This window comes from Telopea speciosissima, chromosome 9 (genome assembly GCF_018873765.1).
Source record: "Telopea speciosissima isolate NSW1024214 ecotype Mountain lineage chromosome 9, Tspe_v1, whole genome shotgun sequence".
NCBI lineage: Eukaryota > Viridiplantae > Streptophyta > Magnoliopsida > Proteales > Proteaceae > Telopea > Telopea speciosissima.
In genome coordinates, this window is record NC_057924.1 from 63,967,031 (window position 1) to 63,988,002 (window position 20,972).

Consider the following 20,972-nt stretch of genomic DNA (forward strand, 5'->3'; position numbering starts at 1 on the left):
AAGTACTTGGATCCTACCATTTGATAGTAGCTAGTACTGAAATGAGTGCCGGGTTGGATTGCTAAAACGACCTTCTTCTTGTTGCTGTTGTCGAATCTGATGCAGATAAGTCACCTAATGGGCTTATTTTATTGGAAATAAGGCTTGGTGGGGGAGGGTTATGTATAGATTGGGCCATTGATTACATGTGTTTTCTTTGTAATGGGCCACTTTAATGGGCCTAAAATGTGGGTACAAGGAACGCATATGGGATTATGCTTAGTAGCGTATATTCATGTTCTTTGGTTAATTAATGTAGTGGATTTTACTTTCCTAGGTAGGATTAATTAGTCATTGTATCTTGTTTATAGGTTCTATGTCTTGGGAACAACTTTCTAGGTCTTGGGAATAGTTTCTATGTCTAGGATTTGCTATTTATGTATGGGAAATTCCAAAATAAGAGTCTCTTTAATGTCAATGCATTGTACTCAAGATTTCCATATCTATATATTGCAAGTCCTGGCTGCTCTCAAAGGCAACCCAGAATTAAAAAAAAAAAAAAAAAAAAGATTACTCTCGTTTAGAATTTTTGCTTGTGTGACTTAAGTGGGATCAAGGTGGGACTCCATCGTGACCTTGGTGGGACTCCGATGGTTGGGCAACTAGTTGGGCTCTCTGCCACCTATATATCTTCATCTTCAACTATCGGCATCCATCATCCATTCGCTACAATCACCAACCATCAACCTCCATCATACCTACCCATAATCCACTCAAACTAGATTCAGATCAGAACCCTCTTCCAGATTCGATCTTTGCTTTCTTACCCTTTTGGGTTTACATCATTTTGGTATCAGAGCTCAGACTGATAAAGAGAATGAATCCGGATGTTTTTTACTTTACCGGACAGAAATTCATATCTATTCCTTGATTGGATAGATTCTTTGGAAGAATATTTTTATCGGAATGGTTTAACAGAAGCATGGAAGACTAGATTGACTTATTTACGTTTGGCTGATTATGCTAAAGTTTGGTTGAGATTCTGTGAAGAGAGGTTCAGAGTTAGACTACCTGAGCCTCACACTTGGGAAGAGATGAAGTACGAGTTGAAGAACAAGTATCTTCCAAAATGTGTCAACAACAAGCTCTCTCATCGACAAGATTACCACCAGCCGGTATTTCATGTCGAAAAAGAAACTTCTACTATCGTAGATACTTTTCGTTCGGAATTGCAAGAGACTAGAGCTATGTGTAACAACATAGTACAACAACTTAAGCAGATGATCCAACATACAAAATCTCTTAAAATTCTGATGACAAGATGGAAAAAGTACTTGAAGAATCCACTACAGATGTCGCCATGGAAAGCAATGAAGTGACTGTCGATTGATGAACTACCAACCGACGATTGCATTGAGAAGTTCATGCCTCAAGATTCTATTTTAGGAAATTGCATTGTAGTGGTTGATGTACTTGCCAGTGAGAATGTGAGATCGTGGTAGATGAGTTTGTCACTACGGTCGAAGTAGTGGATGTGACAATTTATGAAGATCCCGTGGTTATTCCCTTTGAAGCCAACATTGATTTAGAGGTGGAGCATGTGGATTTTGTCTTTCCACCTAACTTTTTCGAGGATAATGGACCATAACTAATCGACTACATCCCTAACTACCGTGAGCTACCATAGTTTTATTATGGGCTGAAGCAGGACATTCATCACATGAAGATTATTCCTTGTGTCTACAGAACTCGAGTTCAAGTTTTTATTAAGCAGGGGAGAATTGATGCAGATAAGTCATATAATAGGATTATTTTATTGGAAATAAGCCTTGGGTGGGGTTATGTATTCATTGGGCCTTTGATTCCATGTGTTTTCTTTGTAATGGGTCACTTTAATGGGCCTAAAATGTGGGTACAAGGAAGGCATACGGGATTAGGCTTAGTAGTAGCTTATATTCTTGTTCCTAGGTTAATTAATGTAGTAGGCTTTACTTTCCTAGGTAGGATTAATTATTCTTTTAGTCTTCTTAGTAGTCATTATATCTTGTTTGTAGTTCCTATGTCTTGGGAACTACTTTCTTGGTTTTGGGGATATTTTCTAAGTCTGGGATTTGTTGGCTATGTATGGGGAATTCCAAAAGGGTTTTGGAATTCTACGAGTCTCTATAATGTTATTGCATTGTCTTCAGGATTTCCATCTCTATATGATGCAAGTCCTGGCTGCTCTCAAAGGCAACCCAAAATTTTGAAAAAAAAAAAAACAAAACAGATTATTCTCTTTGAGAATTTTTGCTTGTGAGACTCAAGTGGGATCAAGGTGGGACTCCTTCGATCGTGACCTCGGTGGGACTCGGACAGTCGGGCAACTAGTGGGGTTCTAGTCTACCGCCTATATATCTTCATCTTCAACTATCATCATCCTCATCATCTCCATCATCCATTCTCTACAGCCACCCTCCATCAACTTCCATCATGCCTTCCCATAACCCCCTCAAACTAGATTCTGATCAGAATCCGCTTCCAAATTCGATATTGGCTTGCTTAACCTTTCGGGTTTGCATCAGAATCAAGCTTTACTCCGATTGAATCACAAACGTTGGCCATAACAAATTATGCTGGAAGTAAAGCTCGAAGTCCTACACAACACCCCTATAAGTTGAATCATTAGTGTACTGGAGGTACCTAACCTAGGCTATATATATCTCTGAAATGCAAGGAACCCGATTTTGGGCCGCTATTAGATGGTGTCCGTGGAATCGGAGCTAGCACCGAAATGTATGGTGAGGGGCTAGGATCCCAAAGATGCTTTCCATAAAACCTGACCCACTGTGTGACTTACCCTCATACTCATAGGTAGCGGGTAATGATGATGAAGATTTGGCCTCCCCAAACTCACCATATCCAATTTAATGACTATATTCGGAACTGGTGCTCCCTGTGCCATATATGGATGATGGTGTGTGCCATTGCTCCCCATGAATACCACTCTCCATACTCATGCCTCTAATATTGTTAGTCTAGCTCCTGATCGTATCCTCCATGCTATCTTGTTGCTCCCAGCTGATGGTGTGAATTGGTTTTGTGTGCCTCTCCTGTAGCCAAGTCCACCAAGTTCCTCATCTTGTGTGGCATGGGTGTACTGAGTCTCTCTTGTGAACCGCACTGACTCGGGCATAGGGTCAGGCTCAGGCTCAGGCTCAGGCTCTTGGTATTGATACCCCTTGCGTATACGCCTGTCTACCCCATCATCCCCATCACCATCATAACTACCATCACCATCAACATCACCATCACCACGATTACCTTCACCACCATCATCACCAGTGGCAGTAGCCAAACATGATAACTTAGGGTTCTCATCGTCAATCCCACTAGCTTGAGACTCAAATGCACATGGTCCTTGTGAGATGACATATACTCGTCAACTTTAGTACCCATTTGAGTAGCAATCTCGGGGTTGGGCCTAACCCTAACCTGATCCATAAATGGCACACCTCGATCCATAGGGGATCCTCCTCATCATTTGATTCGATTTGGAAAACATTGGCAAGCTTGATTGGTACGTTTTTACCCTCCAGACCTTGGGGTATGTGCTGCATCCTCAATCTCGTGTTGTAATGCACAAGCACCAACTGCTCCAATGGTTTGTGAACCAGTCGGTTTTGCTTCTTGCTGTGGATGTTGAGAATGTACTCCAGTTGCACGTGCATCTGGAGGTGGAACAAGTTTGGAGAGAGCACCTTGATTACTATCCTTCTTAAGTGAGGTGCATCGTTCTGACAAAGGACCCACCATTTGCTTGCATTAGAAGTTTAAAATATTAAGATTATTTATAGGTACTGGAATTAAATGGAAACAAGATGACACATAATGCATTGGACCTATCAGGGTCTCCGGTTTGTCTACTATCCATTGTGGCTACACTACCAAAACTTTTGGTTGCATCCCTAAAGTACTTTATGTATGCTCATTTCAAACACGCCTTGGATTATTACACAATATAGTAAATTACTATAAATAAGTAACAACCAAGGACCAACTCTCACCTCATTGTTCCATTTTGACTGGTCAGTTGCTTTAGGGACCAAGTTTTCCATCATTGATGCCGTTGCTTCAATTAGTGAATCATCCAGTCCAAGGTTATGCTTGTGCTGATAATATGCTGAAAATTCCATAAATAACTTGTCAGTGTTTATGAATATGTAAAATTGTAAATCAAATGTAAATTGAATGCCTTGGACTAAACATATAAAACTCAGCTGACTTAAATGATGTTGATTCATGTTAGTTATACGTTTGGACCTCGGGCCACCAGACTTAAATGATCCAGCTGTTGTTCCATGAACACTGCCTATCTGTGTGGTTTTTTATGTTTAGGTTTGTGATTACAGGATCCATATTTGGATGGTTCCATATAGATGGTGCTTAGTGTTCAAACCAGTCGGACATTTAGGAGAATTTTGGTTTATTGAATGTTTTGGATGGTTCATACATGTCTTTGGAGACTTAGAGGCCTAGATTGGAGATTTATGGAGCAGTGGCCTTGTTTTTCTGTGGAATACTATAAGCTGGGAAAGGATGAATAATTGCAAAAGGATGCTGTGTCTGCAAAACATAGTTATCAAGGCGTCACCTATGCGTCCAGCTTCCCTGGGCGCCTTGCTGCCTTGTTGGTGCCTCCTTGATAAGTGGACCCTCTCCAACTCTTTGGTCGCCTTGACGCGTTGATAACTGTGCTGCAAAACATCACTTGGATAGGGAATTGAAGACAATATTTTTTTTTTGGGTGAATAAATAATATCATTACTGAAGAGAAGAAAAGAATTACAGAGGGCCCCTAGGGGCAAGAAAAACACAAACAGCCAAAGCCTTAGCTAGGAGAGGCTGAAGAAACAAGAGAAACATTAGAGAGGCCCCAGGAGTCAACAATGAACCTGTTCCTTGGGGAGTCTAAACAACTAGAGGGGGGGGGACAAGAGATAACTTTGCTTTAATCTCAAAGGAAATGGAATCCCAAATCTTTTGGTAAGGACGAGAATTGGAGGTCCATTTCTTGATATTACGCTCCATCCAAATATGGTTGATAGTGGCACAGAAAGCCAACCTCCCTACCACATCACAAATAGAGTAGCCAGCGAAGGTCATATCAACCCAAATCCACTCTCTAGAGAAGGGGAGAATTCTTCTACGGACCCTCCAGCACTTGAGGAGGATGCCTTTCCAAATAGCAGTAGCGGTAGGGTACTCAAAGAAAAGATGACTCAATTCTTCAGCATTGTTCCAGCATAGGCAGCAAGCAGAAGAGACTTGGATCTGGTGGCTTCGAAGAAAAGCCTGGGTTGGGAGACAGTTGTTGAAAACCCTCCAAGCTGTAAAATAGTGGTGAGGAATGTGGTGCTTGAACCAAAGAAGCTTGCGCCAAGGTACCAGCTGGCCTTTCAAACGAATGTAATTCCAAGCTTCCTTAGAAGAGAAGAGACCAGATCTGTTTGTTATCCAAAGAACACAATCTCCTCGGGCAGTAGGCCTTCTTGGAATGGAGGGGAGCTCACTCCAAATAAGGCTAAGAGAGTTGCCAGAGGGTGGGGGAGCCCAGCCATGCTGATCAAGAATATCAGCAACCAAAGAGAGCCTGTGAAGACCCATTGCATAAATGGAGTGGGGAGTGAGCTGATGGAGAAGAATCCCCGAAGGATGCCAATTGTCCAGCCAAAGGTAAGTAGAGAGACCATTACCAACCTGGGACCGAATGACCCGAAGCACAAGGTGTCGGCTAGCAAGAATTTTGCGCCAGACCCAAGAAGCATCAGAGGAAGGGGAAGCCGTCCAGATAGAGTCATTTCGAAGAGGACCCGAATATATCCAGTCAACCCAGATGCTTTTCTTCTTGGAAGCAATCTTCCAAATAAGCTTGATGATACCCGCAGTGTTCACCTCTTTGATTCTTCGGATGCCCAGCCCACCTTCCGTCTTAGGGAGACACACAGCGGCCCAGCTTAGGGGATGGAGAAATCTAGAGGAATCATTGCCCTTCCAGAGAAAGGAGGCCATGAGAGTTTCCAAGGACTTGATGGTGGCCTGAGGTAGCCCATAAATCCCAGACCAATAGATATAAGATGACTCCAATACTGATTTGATAAGGATTAACCTGCCTGCATAGGAGAGAAGTTTGCTTTTCCAAAGTTGAAGCCTTTTCCTGATCAAATCAAGCATAGGAGTGCAATGGTGAGCAGTAAGCCTGGCCGGGATCAGAGGAATACCCAAGTACTTGACTGGAAGCTTGCCCTCTAGGAAGCCAGATCTGGCAAGAAGAGCTGTTTTCAGAACCTCTGAGACTCCAGCCAAAAATATAAGAGACTTTGAGGGGTTGATGCGGAGACCCGAGCACTCATGGAAATGCTGAAGGCAACTTAAAATGCACTGAAGAGAGGTGACTGTGGCCTTTGAGAATATCATCAGATCGTCTGCAAAGGCCAGATGAGTGAGCTTAATGGCTTTACACTTGGGCATTGGCAAAATAATCTGCTGATCAGTACAAATCTGAATCTCTCTGGATAGGACTTCCAAAGCCAAGGTGAACAGGTAGGGAGATAGAGGGCAGCCTTGGCGAATCCCCACAGAAGCACCAAAATAACCCGTTGGGCTACCATTGACTAGAATTGAGAACTTGGGGGAAGAAATGCAAGAGCTAACCCAATTTACAAAAGGCAGAGGGAATCCCATCTTAGTCATCACCTGAGTAATAAATTCCCACCTTAGAGAGTCAAAGGCCTTGTGAATGTCAATCTTCAAGAGGAAGGAGGGAGAGTGATTTTTCCGATCAAGTCCTCGAATTAAATCATTGCATAAAAGGATGTTGGCCGAGATATTCCTGCCAGGGATGAAGGCTGTTTGAAGACAATATTCTTCCTTGTTTACTTGAAGATTGGATTTACATATTCAGGTGTTTCAAAATAATTATCAGGGAAATGCGATAGTTTGTTTTCTTGATTGTATTTTATACTTTGGCAGGTTAATAAGCAATGTAGGTTCCCTCATTGGATTTAGGTCAAAACATTTTTGAGGTGTCACATTAACAAAGTGATGGAAGACTAGATTAGGATTAACCTAGCCCCAAATAAATCTACAATAATCCAAACTAGTCAACAAACAATATACCCTGATTTAGGGCTTGTGCTGGAGCTCAGGATTCAGCCAAGTAAAGGGGCTAATATTAAGGTCGATTACTGGTCTAGGCATGTCCAAGTAAGCCACTAAATTTGGACCAATTTGAATGGCCAGAAACACCAGTAGTGATAGACCACCAAAATAGAAGGTAGGGAATTGAGTGTAGAAACCAAACCAGCCAGCAGGTTGGGATCAAACTTGGATCGAGTGGAGTAGGGGCTGGGTAGGTCTTGTGATCCAAATTTCAGCCTGTTGTGATGGTTGATTGCTGAGATTTGGAATGGATTCAGCCCTCCTAACCTCTGCTGAATATGAGCTCTTGTTGCAGAGATATCGATATTCAGAGTTGGTGGAGAAATTTGGGCAGAACAGCAGACCCGTGGGGTAATCAATGTCCTGCTTTGGCTTGATGCGGAAGCAGCAGATCTGGACCTGGGAGGGGACTTGATTCTAGTCTTCAAGATGCACTCCAGCAGTTGTAGCACTCACAGGCAGCAGCAGCACTATTGGGAAGATCGAGTAGGATAGTAGAAGAAGATAGAAAAGAGGGGTTAGAGAGATTCGGCTCTCTCAGCCATAAGGTTTTGGCTCTTTCAGCCAGGCCTCTCAGCCCTTCATCTTCTCAATGGGATAAACAAAACTTGCACAAAGCAATCTAAGCAACTTCATGAATTCGTGGGGTGCCTCTATCATCAGATTACAAAATATATGCTCAAGTATTAAGCCCAACAAAATTAGAAAAAATTAAATTGCAAGCCCCTTATAAGAATAAGACTTGGATTACAAGCGAGAAACTAAAATTGAAACTCTATAAGTTTGCAACCTTTCTAGAAGGAGAAGAGGCCAAAACACTGGTCATGTTACTGTTCACATGAACAATATCACAGCCCCATATTTGACTTGGTGGTAATATTCCTAGAAGCTGCAAGAATATTTGTTCGGACAGAAACTTGACATCAACCACACCAAGCTTATTTCTACTATCTTCAAAATTCGAGGTCAATTTTCTAAGAGGAGGGAGAGTTGATGTAGATCAAAACACGACAAAGAAGGAGGAGGTACGGGGATGGGTTTTCTCAGCCCTGGGTCTCTCACTCACATCTATTCCAGCTGTTGAAACAAGGATTTTCTTCCATAATTGGGTGCATGGATGCCTCAAAACTTCATTCAATTATTCATTGTCTAACTATTACCAAAAGGGCTGCCTATTTAATGAAGTAGGCTAGCTTATAAAATTAGCAAGTAAAAAAATAGTAACTACTAAACCTAGTTACTAATGACAATAGAAACTTATGGAAAATAGAGACTAACTAAATTTAAAAACTACTGGGCTTTATAGTTCAGCCACATGCAACGATAACTAAAATAAACTAATAAATTTAGTGACCAAGTACTACTAAGATTGGCTTGTCTTGATCAATGGCAGTTTGGTGAGGTTCTTTGAAGCTAGTGTTGGTATTCGGCAGGGGTGTCCTTTATCCCCTTACTTGTTCACTTTGGCTTTGGAAGTCCTCTCCAGGAAAATCCAAATTACCACGGATTTGCGGCTCATTCCTCCTCTGCCAAAATGTGAAGGCCTCAAGCTTACTCATCTGACTTTCGCTGGTGATCTAATGATTTTCTCCAAGGCGTCTCTGGCTTCCCTTGAAGCCTCCTTGCTTTGTCTTCAGCACTTCCATGAGATGTCCGGCCTAGGCCTCAATCCTGCAAAGTCCTTGCTTTTCTTAGCAGGACTCTCGGACACTCTCAAAGTGGCTCTCCTCCAGCGATCAGGCTTCCAAGAGGGTCATCTCCCTGTCAAGTACCTGGGCCTCCCCCTTATTCCTTCTAGGCTTACGGCTCATCACTGCACCCCGATGCTTGATCTTATCCGCAAAAGGCTCCAGTTATGGAAAGGCAAGCTTCTCTCCTATGCATGCAGGTTGGTCCTTATTCATTCAGTTCTGGAATCTTCTTATATCTACTGGTCAAGCATCTATGGTCTTCCCCAAGCTACAATTCAAATCCTTGGGATCTCTCTTTGCCTCCTTTCCTTGGAAGGGTAAGGAGTCTTCCAGATTCCTTCACCCTCTTAGCTGGGCAGCCTATGTCTTCTTAAAAAGGAAGGAGGTCTGGGCATTAGAAGAATCAAAGAGGCAAATTCTGCAGGGATCATCAAGCTCATATGGAAAATTGTCTCTAAACAGAAGAGCATCTGGGTCGATTGGATTTACTCGAATCTTCTCCGTTAGGATTCCATCTGGTTAGCTTCTGCTACCTCTGACTCTTCTTGGATCTGGGGCAGGGTCTTGTACTCCCGTCATTTGGTTCTCCACAGTATCAAAACTCAGATTGGAGATGGTCTCTCTACTTATCTTTGGCTCGACCACTGGCACCCTAAGGGGATCCTCATCAACATGATATCTCCTCGTACCATTTATGCTTCTGACCTCCACAGACTCTCCTTGGTTGCTGATATCTTAGGCCCAGCTGGCTGGTCTCCTCCTCCATTGCCTCCCAGGACCTTACTCTCATTTGGAATGATCTTGCTTCCATTCCCCGAAGGCTCTCGAACAGAGGTGATTGTGTTTTGTGGAAAGCTAGCAGCTCTAGTTCCTTCTCCTCAAATTCAGCTTGGGATATTATTCGCCTCAAGGGTCCGCTTGTTCCTTGGAGAAAGTTTGTTTGGTTCAAGCATCACATCCCTCGATATTGCTTCACCGCTTGGAGGATATTTTCCAACTGCCTTCCAAGGCCTTCCTTCGGCACCGCCACATCCAAGTCTCTCCGTCTTGCTGCCTTTGCTGGAACAATGAGTAAGACACCGACCATCTCTTCTTCGAGTGCCAAATTGCCAAAGCAATCTGGAAAGGAGTCCTGCTCAAATGCTGGCCTGCCTGTCGCAGAATTTTGCCGTTCTCCCGCGAATGGACTTGGATCGATATGACTTTTGCAGGCTCTTCTATCTGCAACTCTGTTGGGAAGCTAGCTTTTTGTGCTACGCTTAATCATATTTGGATGGAGCGTAATATCTTGAAATGGACCTCCAACTCCCGCTCGTATCAGCAGATTTGGGAATCCATTTCTTTTGAAATTAAGGCCAAATTAGCCTCAGCTCCTCCTTTTTCTTGTATTTACTCCCCAAGGAACAGGCGCATTGTTGATTCCTGGGGTCTCACTTCTGTTTCTGTTGTTGATCCGGCCCCTAATCTCTAAGGGCTGGACTCTGATTTTTTGTTTTGTTGCTCCCCTGTAGGGGCCATGTAATTTCTCTTTCTCTTTGGTAATGAATTTCTTATTCATCCAAAAAAAGATTGGCTTGTCAAAGACCAGATTTCCTGTCAAAATCGTGGGCAGCAAGGAATATCTTCTAGGGGGTCTGCTTGCTGGCTCGAGCTGGTCCATTTCTGGTCCACTTGAGGTTGGCTCGATTCTCCTTGGTTCTTTTTCTGGCCAGTTGAGGAATCTGCATCATAAAGGGTGGTCCAAAAGTATTGTTTTTGTTGGGGGTGGGGGGGAGGTATGATAAGGCATGGATGGCTTGGGGATTGCAACAAATATGACTTTGCATAGAGTTTGATGGCTGAACTTGATAATATAACTGACCTGAATAAGTTGAGAAGAATCTAGTATCTTAGGCTGAGGTTTGGATCAGAATGATAGTTCTAGTAGATTTGTGTGATGGATAATATTTGGTAAAATCTGATTTGGCAGGAGAGAGGGTGTAGGATATTGCGTAATCATGGGGGAATTTGAAGGACTCGGAGGAGCATCTACGACAAAACATATTGCCAAGTTGATCAATGACATTTTTAAAGTCTTGAGGTATATGGTTGTTGTTTTGTGCGTGTCTTAATTTGATACTGTTTTACATAATAAACGGTGAATGCAATTAGTATGACGAAAAGATAGAAAGTAAGCATGATGTTTAAGCATTTCTTATTCAGGTTATTGTTGGGAGACAACATGTGAAGAGGAAGAAATGACATCCGTCCACATTTCTGTCATTTTGTCACTGATTTAAGATGCAAGTAACAAGTTCAATGTAACACCTTCTGGTATGTTGCTCAAGAAGTTATATCGTTTGATTTTTCCCCCCTTCAAAACTGTATAATTATGGTTTCATCTTTTGTTTGTATATCGCATGCCTAGCATTTCCATTACTTGCATTTGCCATTTATAGTATATATATTAGGCTTTATAACCCATCATTGGATGCATGTTGAACTGGATCTGTAGGAAAATAATTGTGTGGGCTTAAGTTATCATGGTTAGTGTTATAAAGCTCAATTGATGGGTTATATCAGCAACCCATTCTTTGCTGATTAAGTCTTTGGTTTCTTATGTCAAGTCTAAGAGGGATTGAGTCTAGTCTTGATTTTAGTTGGAGCGAGTAGCAAGTGTAATTGCACATGAATTTAGACTTCTTATCTTGAATTCTTATAATTGCTAGGTTTTGGCGAAACTGGCTTCCTAACAAATTGATATGAATTGGGACTAGCCCGTCATAGAAAGAGAAGTTACCAACCACGAAATAATAACAATTTCCTATACAAAAACCGAAAGTAGTGAATTATGTTTCTATACTTACGATATTTTTTGTCGTTTTGGAAAAACTTGGGATATTTTAATAATTCTTTATAATCTGTATTTATTTTTGTTGTTTTTGGAAAACATAAAATATATAAATTTTGGGATTAAGAGTTTGTATAATAGAGGGTGGGCGGAATTAGGGGATGGGGATAGGCCCCAGGGTGGTTTGAACTCATGACCTCTTATTTGAGGAGTTAGTCTTTTGCCAACTGAGCTGACCCCTTGGGGTAAAATATTTAATTTATATTTTATGCAAATTAAGGACATTTTTTAAAAATCCTTTTGGAAGAGTTTACCATATTTTGGTTAATTTAAAAATTTTTAGGATTGATCATTTTAGAAAAGCTTGGCATATTTTAGACATTATTGGAAAGTTCGATATGTTTATTGTTTTTGAAATTGGTAATTATTACAGATGTTAATTTTTTTTTGTCGTTTTGGGAGAACTTAGGAAAGTTATCTCATTTTAGCAAAAAAATTAGGATATTTTAGTCATTCTAGAAATGCTTGTTATATTTTAGACATTTTTATGAAACGTCGAGATATTTTCTTGTGGAATTTTTTGTAACCTTAGGATACTTTTGTCTGTTTTAGAGAATTTAAGATTCTTCGTTAAAAGTGGTTTTCTGTAAAACCTTTGATTCGACCGAAGGTATTTTGATCATTAATGAGAAGATCATGATAGAACACATATTTTTACCATTGGATCTCAGGTTGTTAACTATTGTGTCATCGACTCTATTTGGCTTTGATCGGGAGAGGAGAAGAGAGCAAGGGGTGAAAGAAGACTGGGATGGGATGATGCCTTCTTTCATGTTGTAGGAAACCCTAATTGTATATATTATGAAGTCAGAAGATCTTTATTCTATGCCCAACTCGATATATATAATGAAACCCTAATTGCATTGCGTTTTTTAAGAACTTTATGTTTTATAAGGCCTAATCCAATTTGAGGTCCCCATAGACATTTTATGAGGTATAAAAAGATTGTATTACTTGAACCTAAAAGGCCAAGAAAAGCATGGTTATGGTAAGAATTTTCCAATCTAACAGAATATATCGCGCCAAGTGTTGTGATACTAGGGGTGGCCTTTAAGTTGTTCTTAATTGCACTAAAGGACGTGATGTAGATCCAAGCCTCCTAGAGTTGAAGAAGCCACCCTAAGCATACGGTCATTGTAGGAGCCATAGTATAGTTTATACTTAGATTAGTTCTATACTTAGTTTTATTTTTGTGTTTTTAATTGAACTGGTTCAAATTGGTTGCATCCGATTGGTCTAATTTAAGTGAAGTGTTCCTGTTGTTGGATAACCTAGAGGGGGGTGAATAGGTTATCACTAGTGAATTTATGTCCTTTTTAAAATTTCTTTGAAAAATAAATAAGATAGAGAGAGAGAGTGCGCAAATAGAGGACAGAAAGAATTTATAGTGGTTCGGCTAAACTTAGCCTGCATCCACTCCTCTCAACCTTGAGAGAATTCACTAGTTTCTTCCTTTCAGTACAGTAGGTGGGAAGAACACCTTTACAATCTTTTTACACGGGATAAGAGGATCTCAATCTTTTAAAGATAAGAGAATTCGAATCTTATAAGGACAAGAGAATCCTTGCAATACCTAAGTACAGTCTAGGCCAATGCAACCAATGCTTTATAAACCTAAAAGCATAAACTAAATACAAGAGAAATAAAGGTAAAAATACCTAGGCAAGGAGTGTGATGTGTACTCCTTGCAAGTGCCAAATGATGCGAATGTATGCTTGCACAATGAAGATCTTCTTGTAAGAGTTAAGAGTGTGAGCTTAGGAAGATTCTTTAGCCTTTGAAGTCAATTTTTGAATAATGCGGACAAGACTTCAATTAGAGAGCAATAATCACTTTTCAGCTTTCTCAAAAGTAGGATTTTGGACTGTAGTTGATGGGTGAAAAGGACTGACATGTTCTCTATTTATAGGCTCATTAATGGTCTAAGAAACATGTGCAGAAAATGCTCTAATGGCTCTATTTTTACCAATCCGGCCGACCTGAAGATTGATCCGGTCGACCAGATCCTAGCCGTTAAAAACTAGCCGTTGGAGGGCAATAGGGCCATCCGGTCGATGTCTGGTCGACCGGATCATCGTCCCACTCGATCCGGTCGACCGGATCATCAATGGGAACGTACCCAAGAAGCTGCTGCCCAATCCAGCCTATGCATGTACTGAAATCCGGTCGACCGGATGCTCAGACCGGATCACAGTCAAGACTTGATTCCGACCGTTTGACTGAGGGGATTGGTCCGGGTCTTTTTCAAACCAATTCGGTCATATTTAAGGGTCATGGAGGGGTTCATTTATAACCTCCTAAGGTCTCTAAGTGATGCAAGTGCTTATTAATGCAAGTACAAGTATGCAATGAGTGTTCTAAGAGTGCACACGAGCATCTTTGTCTTTCTTGCTTCACATGTCATTCTTGAACCTTCAAAAGCTCTTTTGATGTCTTCTACGCTTGTCAAGCTTTGTCATGCCTTCATGGTCTTGACCTTCAATGGTTAGTTCTTGAACTTCTCTTTATTATCTTCTCTTACTTTGTGTCTTCAAGTTCCTCATCTTATTTTTTTGTTGTCATAGAGACACACACAAGGCCACACACACAACCTTGTCTACATGTTTGTTATCATCAAAACACTTATGGAGGTGGGGTTAGAATACCCCAACACCCGTTGGCTAGTAGGATCTTATATCCTATTGGTTACTTAGGCATCTCAGTTATTTTAAAGTGTTTTAAGTTGATAAGATTATGTCTTTAACTTTGAGTTGTTTTAATTAATTCACACTCCTTCCACGATTTTGGAAGAGAGAAGAGTTTAGATTGTATTAGGAATTGGGCTTATGGCCTTATTTTAAATAAACAGAATCATGGGAGGCTCCCCCACAGTTTAGTTTTGAAAAATAAAATCGATTTATTTTGCTGCCTTTGCTGCTCTTGCTCTACTCCAGTCGTGAGTGCTGCGTTGTGGATCTCAAAGTGAAGGGCTGATGGATTCTAGTGACTCCTTGCATCTGTTCATGATCGGGAGGTCTTCTTCAATCACTCTCCAAGCTGTTTCAAGCTACTGCTTCTTTTTTCTGCAAATCTAGTAAGTTCTTTTTGTTTTCCTGTAATTACCTTCTTCTTCTTCATTCTCCACTTAACCCTGATCGATCCCTGTAAACCCTAAATATTCACTAAGCTGTCCTGCCCAATTCTACCATCAGTTTTCTTCCAAAATTCAACCACAGCAACATTACCTCATTCCCTTCGCTCGACTTTAACCCCAAGCCCATCTTAGCTCTTAAACCTAAATCCCCCTCCACCTCAATTAAAGCCCAAACCATAAATTACAGATCAACCACTTCTAGCCATCCAAATCTGCCCATACCCCAACTGAATCATCCCTACTCTGCTCTCGACACTCGACCTAAAGCCCTGGCCTAAAATCCCATCCTAAACCCTAATTTCAACCTAAATTCTAAAACCCAAAACCCGAAACCCTAACCCTAAAATTTTTGGAATTTCAAATTTTGTTTAAACCTATTAAAATTTATACCATTGGCTTCCTTTAGACCTGCCCATCATTATTATATATAACACTCACCCTTTACCCTAGCATTAACCTTAGTTTTGCCCTAAACTATCCAATTCTGCCCAATCGATTATCGGTTCAGAACTTCTATTCACCTGGCTCCTAGTAAGATCCCATCCTGTCTAGGACTACATTAGGACGACACTACAAATTGCGTAACTTGAAAACCCCCCAATGGTAGTGGGTTTCATTACCACTTTATCGCCCACATCATTAACACCCACAATGAACATAGAAAAACATTGAACAAAATCACTGCCATGTAATAAAGTCATTGTATGTAAATATAGGATTGTCATGAGCTGTGACTGGGCACAAAAACGTTTGAAAACACTTTTCAAATAAAATTTGATTAATATAATAAAAAATAATACTTTTCGAATAAAATTTGTTTAATATAATAAAAAATAACACTTTTCCAAGCTCTTTACAAAAACAAGTATGGGGCCAGATTTTGACCAATCACAGTTCAACAACACTCAAACTTGGATGTCCCTAAACGGGTAGTGGAAACCTTATTGAGTGTCACCCTGCATCACCATTTATATTGTGTACACCGAGTGTCGAGTGTGCAGTCTCTCTTGTCGGTAGACATCAACCATTGCCACACCATAAACGCACAAAGCCCAAATTTGACAGTAAGTGCTTCTCAGGTATGGGAAATATAACTACCGGAAATTCCTGTTGCCAAACACAACCAATGGTGAACCGTTCAAGAATTTCAAATGGATCAGTGTTCAACACATTAAAGTGCCTGTACGTGTACTTCCAACTAAACCTTATTGGGGAAATATACATACGACAACCCTAGAACAAATTGCCCAAGTCTGTCCATAGTTGAGAACAAATAACGGTACTATCTGGCTGTTGCACAAAATTTAACAATTACACATAATGAAAATTTTAATTGTTGATGGACACACTTCAAATGTCAAAATATCCAAAGGAAGACGATGGGAGCTCAGTTATCGCGAGGAAGGTAGACAATGAGAGCAGAGCTTCCGTGTTGGGGAGAAAGTTTGCAAGAATTTGTAAGGTTGAGTGTTTTTAATGGGAATGAGAGGAAATTTTCTTTTTAGTTATTCTTTCGACTCTGTTCCGGTCCTCCAGAACAGACTGAACACAAATTGTTGTTCTGTCATTCATGTTCTAAAGCTGTTCTTTCTTCTAGTTCGTTTCGCTAGAACAGAAGAACACACCCTATTTACCAAATACGTTTTCGTTCCTATTTCATTTCTATGTAACACATGAACAGGAACATTCCCTAGAATGCAACCAAACAAGCCTTCGAAAACCCAGTAGGAAGATCTCAAATAAAACGGGCCCTTTTAGTGAATTCATCATTGATGTCTTATTGCTCAATCCCTCCGATATTCCGAATTAAATTAAAAGATTTCAAATCAACAAGTTTTGTTGTAGAGTACATTCGAAAACTCAATATGGAGAATTTTTTTTTGGCGACAAGACTCATGCACGGGTATTTCCCCCCATCGAGCTTGTCTTGTAGGGGGCCTTCCAACTGTACTCAATGCAGGCCGTGCACGAAAACTATTGCCTTTTGTTTTTATTTTTATTTTTTCGGTAAACCATATGAAGATCTCAAATCAAAGAAGAAAGGCTCTAATAAATAAAGAAAAAAAGGCATTTGTAATATTTTTAACATAACATGACATCAGACTTCTCAAAAAGGCGGACACATCATCGAAAGGGTCATTTCTACAGGCATAGCCGCAGAGGGTTTCTGGTTTCGCCGTTCGCAATGAACACATTGCTGACAAATCCAGGATGTGATGTGTGAGAAAAAATGCGAGGAAGAAAGAATTGCAGAGGCTGGTGGCCCGTTTATTATTTGCCAATACTCTAGGAGCTTCTGGGGGCCTGGGATCCAATTGATGTTAAAAGGTCAAATTTTTTTAATTGTTTTTATATTCCACAAAGTTCAAATCCTTCTCTAAGAGGTGTCGAATGGATCATGTTTATGTTCCAATTCATCCTTTATGGGGCTGATTATTAATCCAAGGAAGGTTTGATATATTTTTTCACCATGATTTCGTCTCGGTATTGGTTTTTTGTTCTTCCCCGCCTACCCTTTTTGCCGTACTGTAATTTACTTCATTCCAAATTTCCAATACTCTGTTCGATATTTCCCTGTCAATAGGCGAGAGAAATGCCGCACCCGGCCATGTTGATACACTTAATCGAATCAACGTGCACCCCCCAAAAAATAAAACCTAAGAATTGATGTTTCCTGTTAGTTGGCTGATTTCATTTAGTAGTTGTTTTCCGTTCATTACTGGACTAAGCCAATTATGCAAATGAGTATCAATCCAATTGATGGGTGCTTAATATTGTTGAGTTATCTTTTGGTTTAATGAGGTATGGGTTTTCTCCGTTGGGTGATGCATTTACTTTGGATATTCTACTGTTTTATATGCGAATGTTCTTAACGGAGGAGCTCTTGTGGAAGTTAAATTTTCTTTCAGTTCGGGATTATCATTTGTTTATGTTTGTTGTAGGAGCTTGAGGAAACGATGCGGTCCTGGTTAGATGATGGGAATTCTCCCTCAACGTCTGCTTCACCCTCTTCACATACTGTACTTCCTCAGGTTCCCGGTTGCTCTACCTCATCGTATAAGTGAGAGTCCTTTCAGTACTCTCTTGTTAGGTTCAATAGTTTCTCTTTTATACTTTCTGGTAGTTATTTATGACTTTTTTCCTCGTACGCTCTTGTAATAATAGATTTATGTTTCATAGACTCTCTTGGTATTTATGGTATCATTTCTTGGGGCTTTTATTTTTAAGCAATTAATGCAGTTTTAGTAATATTAACTTTACCTTTATATTGCTTGTAAATTGTTCTGCTGATTATGATTTTTGTCCGACATTCAATTTAAGCTGAACTTAAGTATTCTTTTGATTGTGTTTTTCGCTAAACCTACTTTATTTATCCTCCATCATTGTGTGTCTCAGATTATGCTACTGTAGAGTGGCAAATTGCAAATGTGAAGAGTTTGTTTGTTTTTCATCGAAACTAGAAGTTAAGCATCTTCTAAATTTAGACTGCCACAAACGTGATCTGTTATCACGTTTCAGTGGCTTGCAGTAAATTTTCACTTTCAGTTCTTGTAGTTTTGGCAGAACGGTGTGATGACCGAAGTTTGAACCTGGCTCTCTGGTTCTTGAAAGGGTCAGTATGATAAGTTTGCGTGACCAACTAGCTAATGAGCTTTACATTACCCAATTCATTCTACACATGATGATTATTGATGTGTGGTGATTTTTACATTACTTTGATGGTTAGACATAGTCAAGTTCTGTTGATCTAATGCTCTAATACGTATGAATTACTTTTCTGTATGCTTTTGTATAATAATTGTTAATTTTGTTGAAATGCATGCACCTCTTTTGCAGTGGTTATAATGTCTGTCGGTTGTTAGCATGGAGGGAGATTTCTCCACGTGCCAAACACTCATCAAGAAGACTGTGGGGAGAAACTTCTAAATGCAGCATTGATTTCTTATGGCCAAAGTGCGAATCTACTGATGCAAAACTTAGTCTTGTTTCATGGTAAAGGCTATGGCTTCAGTTTTATGGTGTTAACATTTTTCTCATATGTATAAAGTCAGGGGAACTTGTGGTTATTTTGCTTCTCTTTTCCTAGTTTGGGTTACAAAATTAGTCTTGGGTTACTATTTGGTAACTTGTGAATGGAAAAACGTTGCTTTGTGGTGAGTCGGGCTGGGTTTGAATTTGTGGTTTTACAACTAATGTTTCTTATTTGGAATATTTATCATTATTTTCAGGGTTGAAGCAGAGTCATTGCGGCATTTATCAGCCAAGTACTGTCCACTGGTTCCTCCTCCTAGGTCGACTATTGCTGCAGCCTTTAGTCCAGATGGAAGAACGCTTGCTTCTACACAGTAAGACGGTGTCTCTTGTTGTATTTCTATCATTGATCAGGCAGAAAAAGTCTTCTATTAACTTTACAAATGCGGTCTCTGTGCAGTGGTGACCACACTGTAAAAATTATTGATTGCCAAACTGGAAGCTGTTTAAAGGTTTTGACTGGTCATCGGCGGACACCCTGGGTGGTAAGCCTGCATATGATGGGATTATACTTTTATTCTTTGTCTTAAATATGATATGCTTTTTAGGCAATTTTTGGAACTAGATGTTTTAAATAAATTATGGTCAAGGGTGACGCTACCAGCTTGAAGTTGAGTGAATTAATAGTTTGAATAATGGTGAATTTTGACATTTGGACCAACACCTTATGGGCATACCGAATACACAATCTTTGACGAAGTCAAATAGGCCATAAGAGAGTTGCTTCTTTTCCCCCTGGTTTTGTGCAGGAATCAACTATTGTGTCATAGGAATGGATTTAAGTTGCTATTCAGGCTGCTGGATTTTTCAAGGCTGAGATTTTTATTGGACAAGTCATTTCACTTTATATTGAAACTTAATTTCTGGTCAAAATAATGTTAAACTTATAGAAATGTGAGGAAATTAGGGAAATACTTAGAATTTTGCAATAAACTTTAGTGAATACCTTTTTAAGCATAAATACACATGTATGGATGATTGTATATAAAAGATAACCACCCAAAATGGTAGTTTGGTTTCTCACGATATTTTGCTGGTGTGTAGTGCATGTATTCTGCCCTTTCACCTGTATCAGTTATTGCGCACATAGTTAATATTTTGGCATCAAGTACGCTATTCCTACTAATATCCATACATTTTCATGAGCCTAATGTGGTTAAAAAATTAATATATAATTTAAAGGGCTAACAAATCCAATTCAATCTAATTTTTTCCTACGGAAATGAGTTTAAAAAAAGTTGGACATTTAAAATTGGAGCAAAGATCATAAGTTCTAGGGGCTGACATCTTTCTTAAAGTTTCAACCCAAGTGTTTCTAATGATCCTTGTATCTGTTTCCAAACTCATTGTGGGAGCTTATTAAAAATAAGTTTGGGAGAGGTTTGAATCTCCTAACTTTTTTAAGTTAAAGAAATTTTTAGTCATTTTCCCAATTTCGCCTCAAAATTTAATATTTTATATGAAGGTGTAACATTTTGTTCATTTTGACCATAGTTGTCAAGTTGACAAGGCAACCGAAGGAGGTGCCTAGGTTTGGTTGATAACTGTGTATAAAAGGAAAATAAAGTAGGTAATACTTGATATGCCCTAGTCTTGCTTGTTATCTTTCACATTCTGTTCAGGTTTAGTAAAAGAAAAAAACATATTACCTGCGTTGTTTCCTTTTATTTCCTAGTTCTACCTATTGCTGCCTTCTAAGCATCTCAACAATCTACTTACTGAGTTTACAAAATCATGGTATCAAAATTAAGTATCAAATTGAAGGAAAACTAATCACTATAGAGAGAGATATGACTAATTTAAGAAAGCTAAAAAACTGAACAGAAAACAGGGGTGCCACTAGGCGTAAATAATTGTAAAAAAACTGACCGGTATGAAGAGCAAGGGCTGTTTTGGTTTGATTTCTATTTCAATTTCATGAGGTTATTTTGATTTCTGAAATTGCTGGGTTTGATTTTTACACCTTATTTCAGTGAGATGAAAGAGAAAATCTGAAATGTGTTAGAAGCCCTTTCAATTTTGAAATTGAAATTGTAGACACTATTTT

General features: G+C 39.7%; 1 protein-coding gene across 3 annotated transcripts; it reads left to right on the forward strand.

Annotated features, from left to right (window-relative positions):
- The first annotated feature begins 1,574 nt into the window (after positions 1-1,574).
- On the forward strand, positions 1,575-19,476 carry LOC122640528. Of its 3 annotated transcripts, none has more exons than XM_043833744.1 (5): positions 1,575-1,579; positions 17,836-17,954; positions 18,731-18,886; positions 19,123-19,239; positions 19,326-19,476. In XM_043833744.1, exons 2-5 carry the CDS (start codon positions 17,851-17,853, stop codon positions 19,453-19,455), a joined length of 507 nt encoding a protein of 168 aa, XP_043689679.1. In that variant the 5' UTR covers positions 1,575-1,579; positions 17,836-17,850; the 3' UTR covers positions 19,456-19,476. The 3 variants fall into 3 exon arrangements, with proteins under 3 accessions (XP_043689679.1, XP_043689680.1, XP_043689678.1); XM_043833745.1 differs by lacking the exon at positions 1,575-1,579 and adding an exon at positions 17,208-17,221; XM_043833743.1 differs by lacking the exon at positions 1,575-1,579 and adding an exon at positions 17,299-17,343.
- The last annotated feature ends 1,496 nt before the right edge of the window (positions 19,477-20,972 follow it).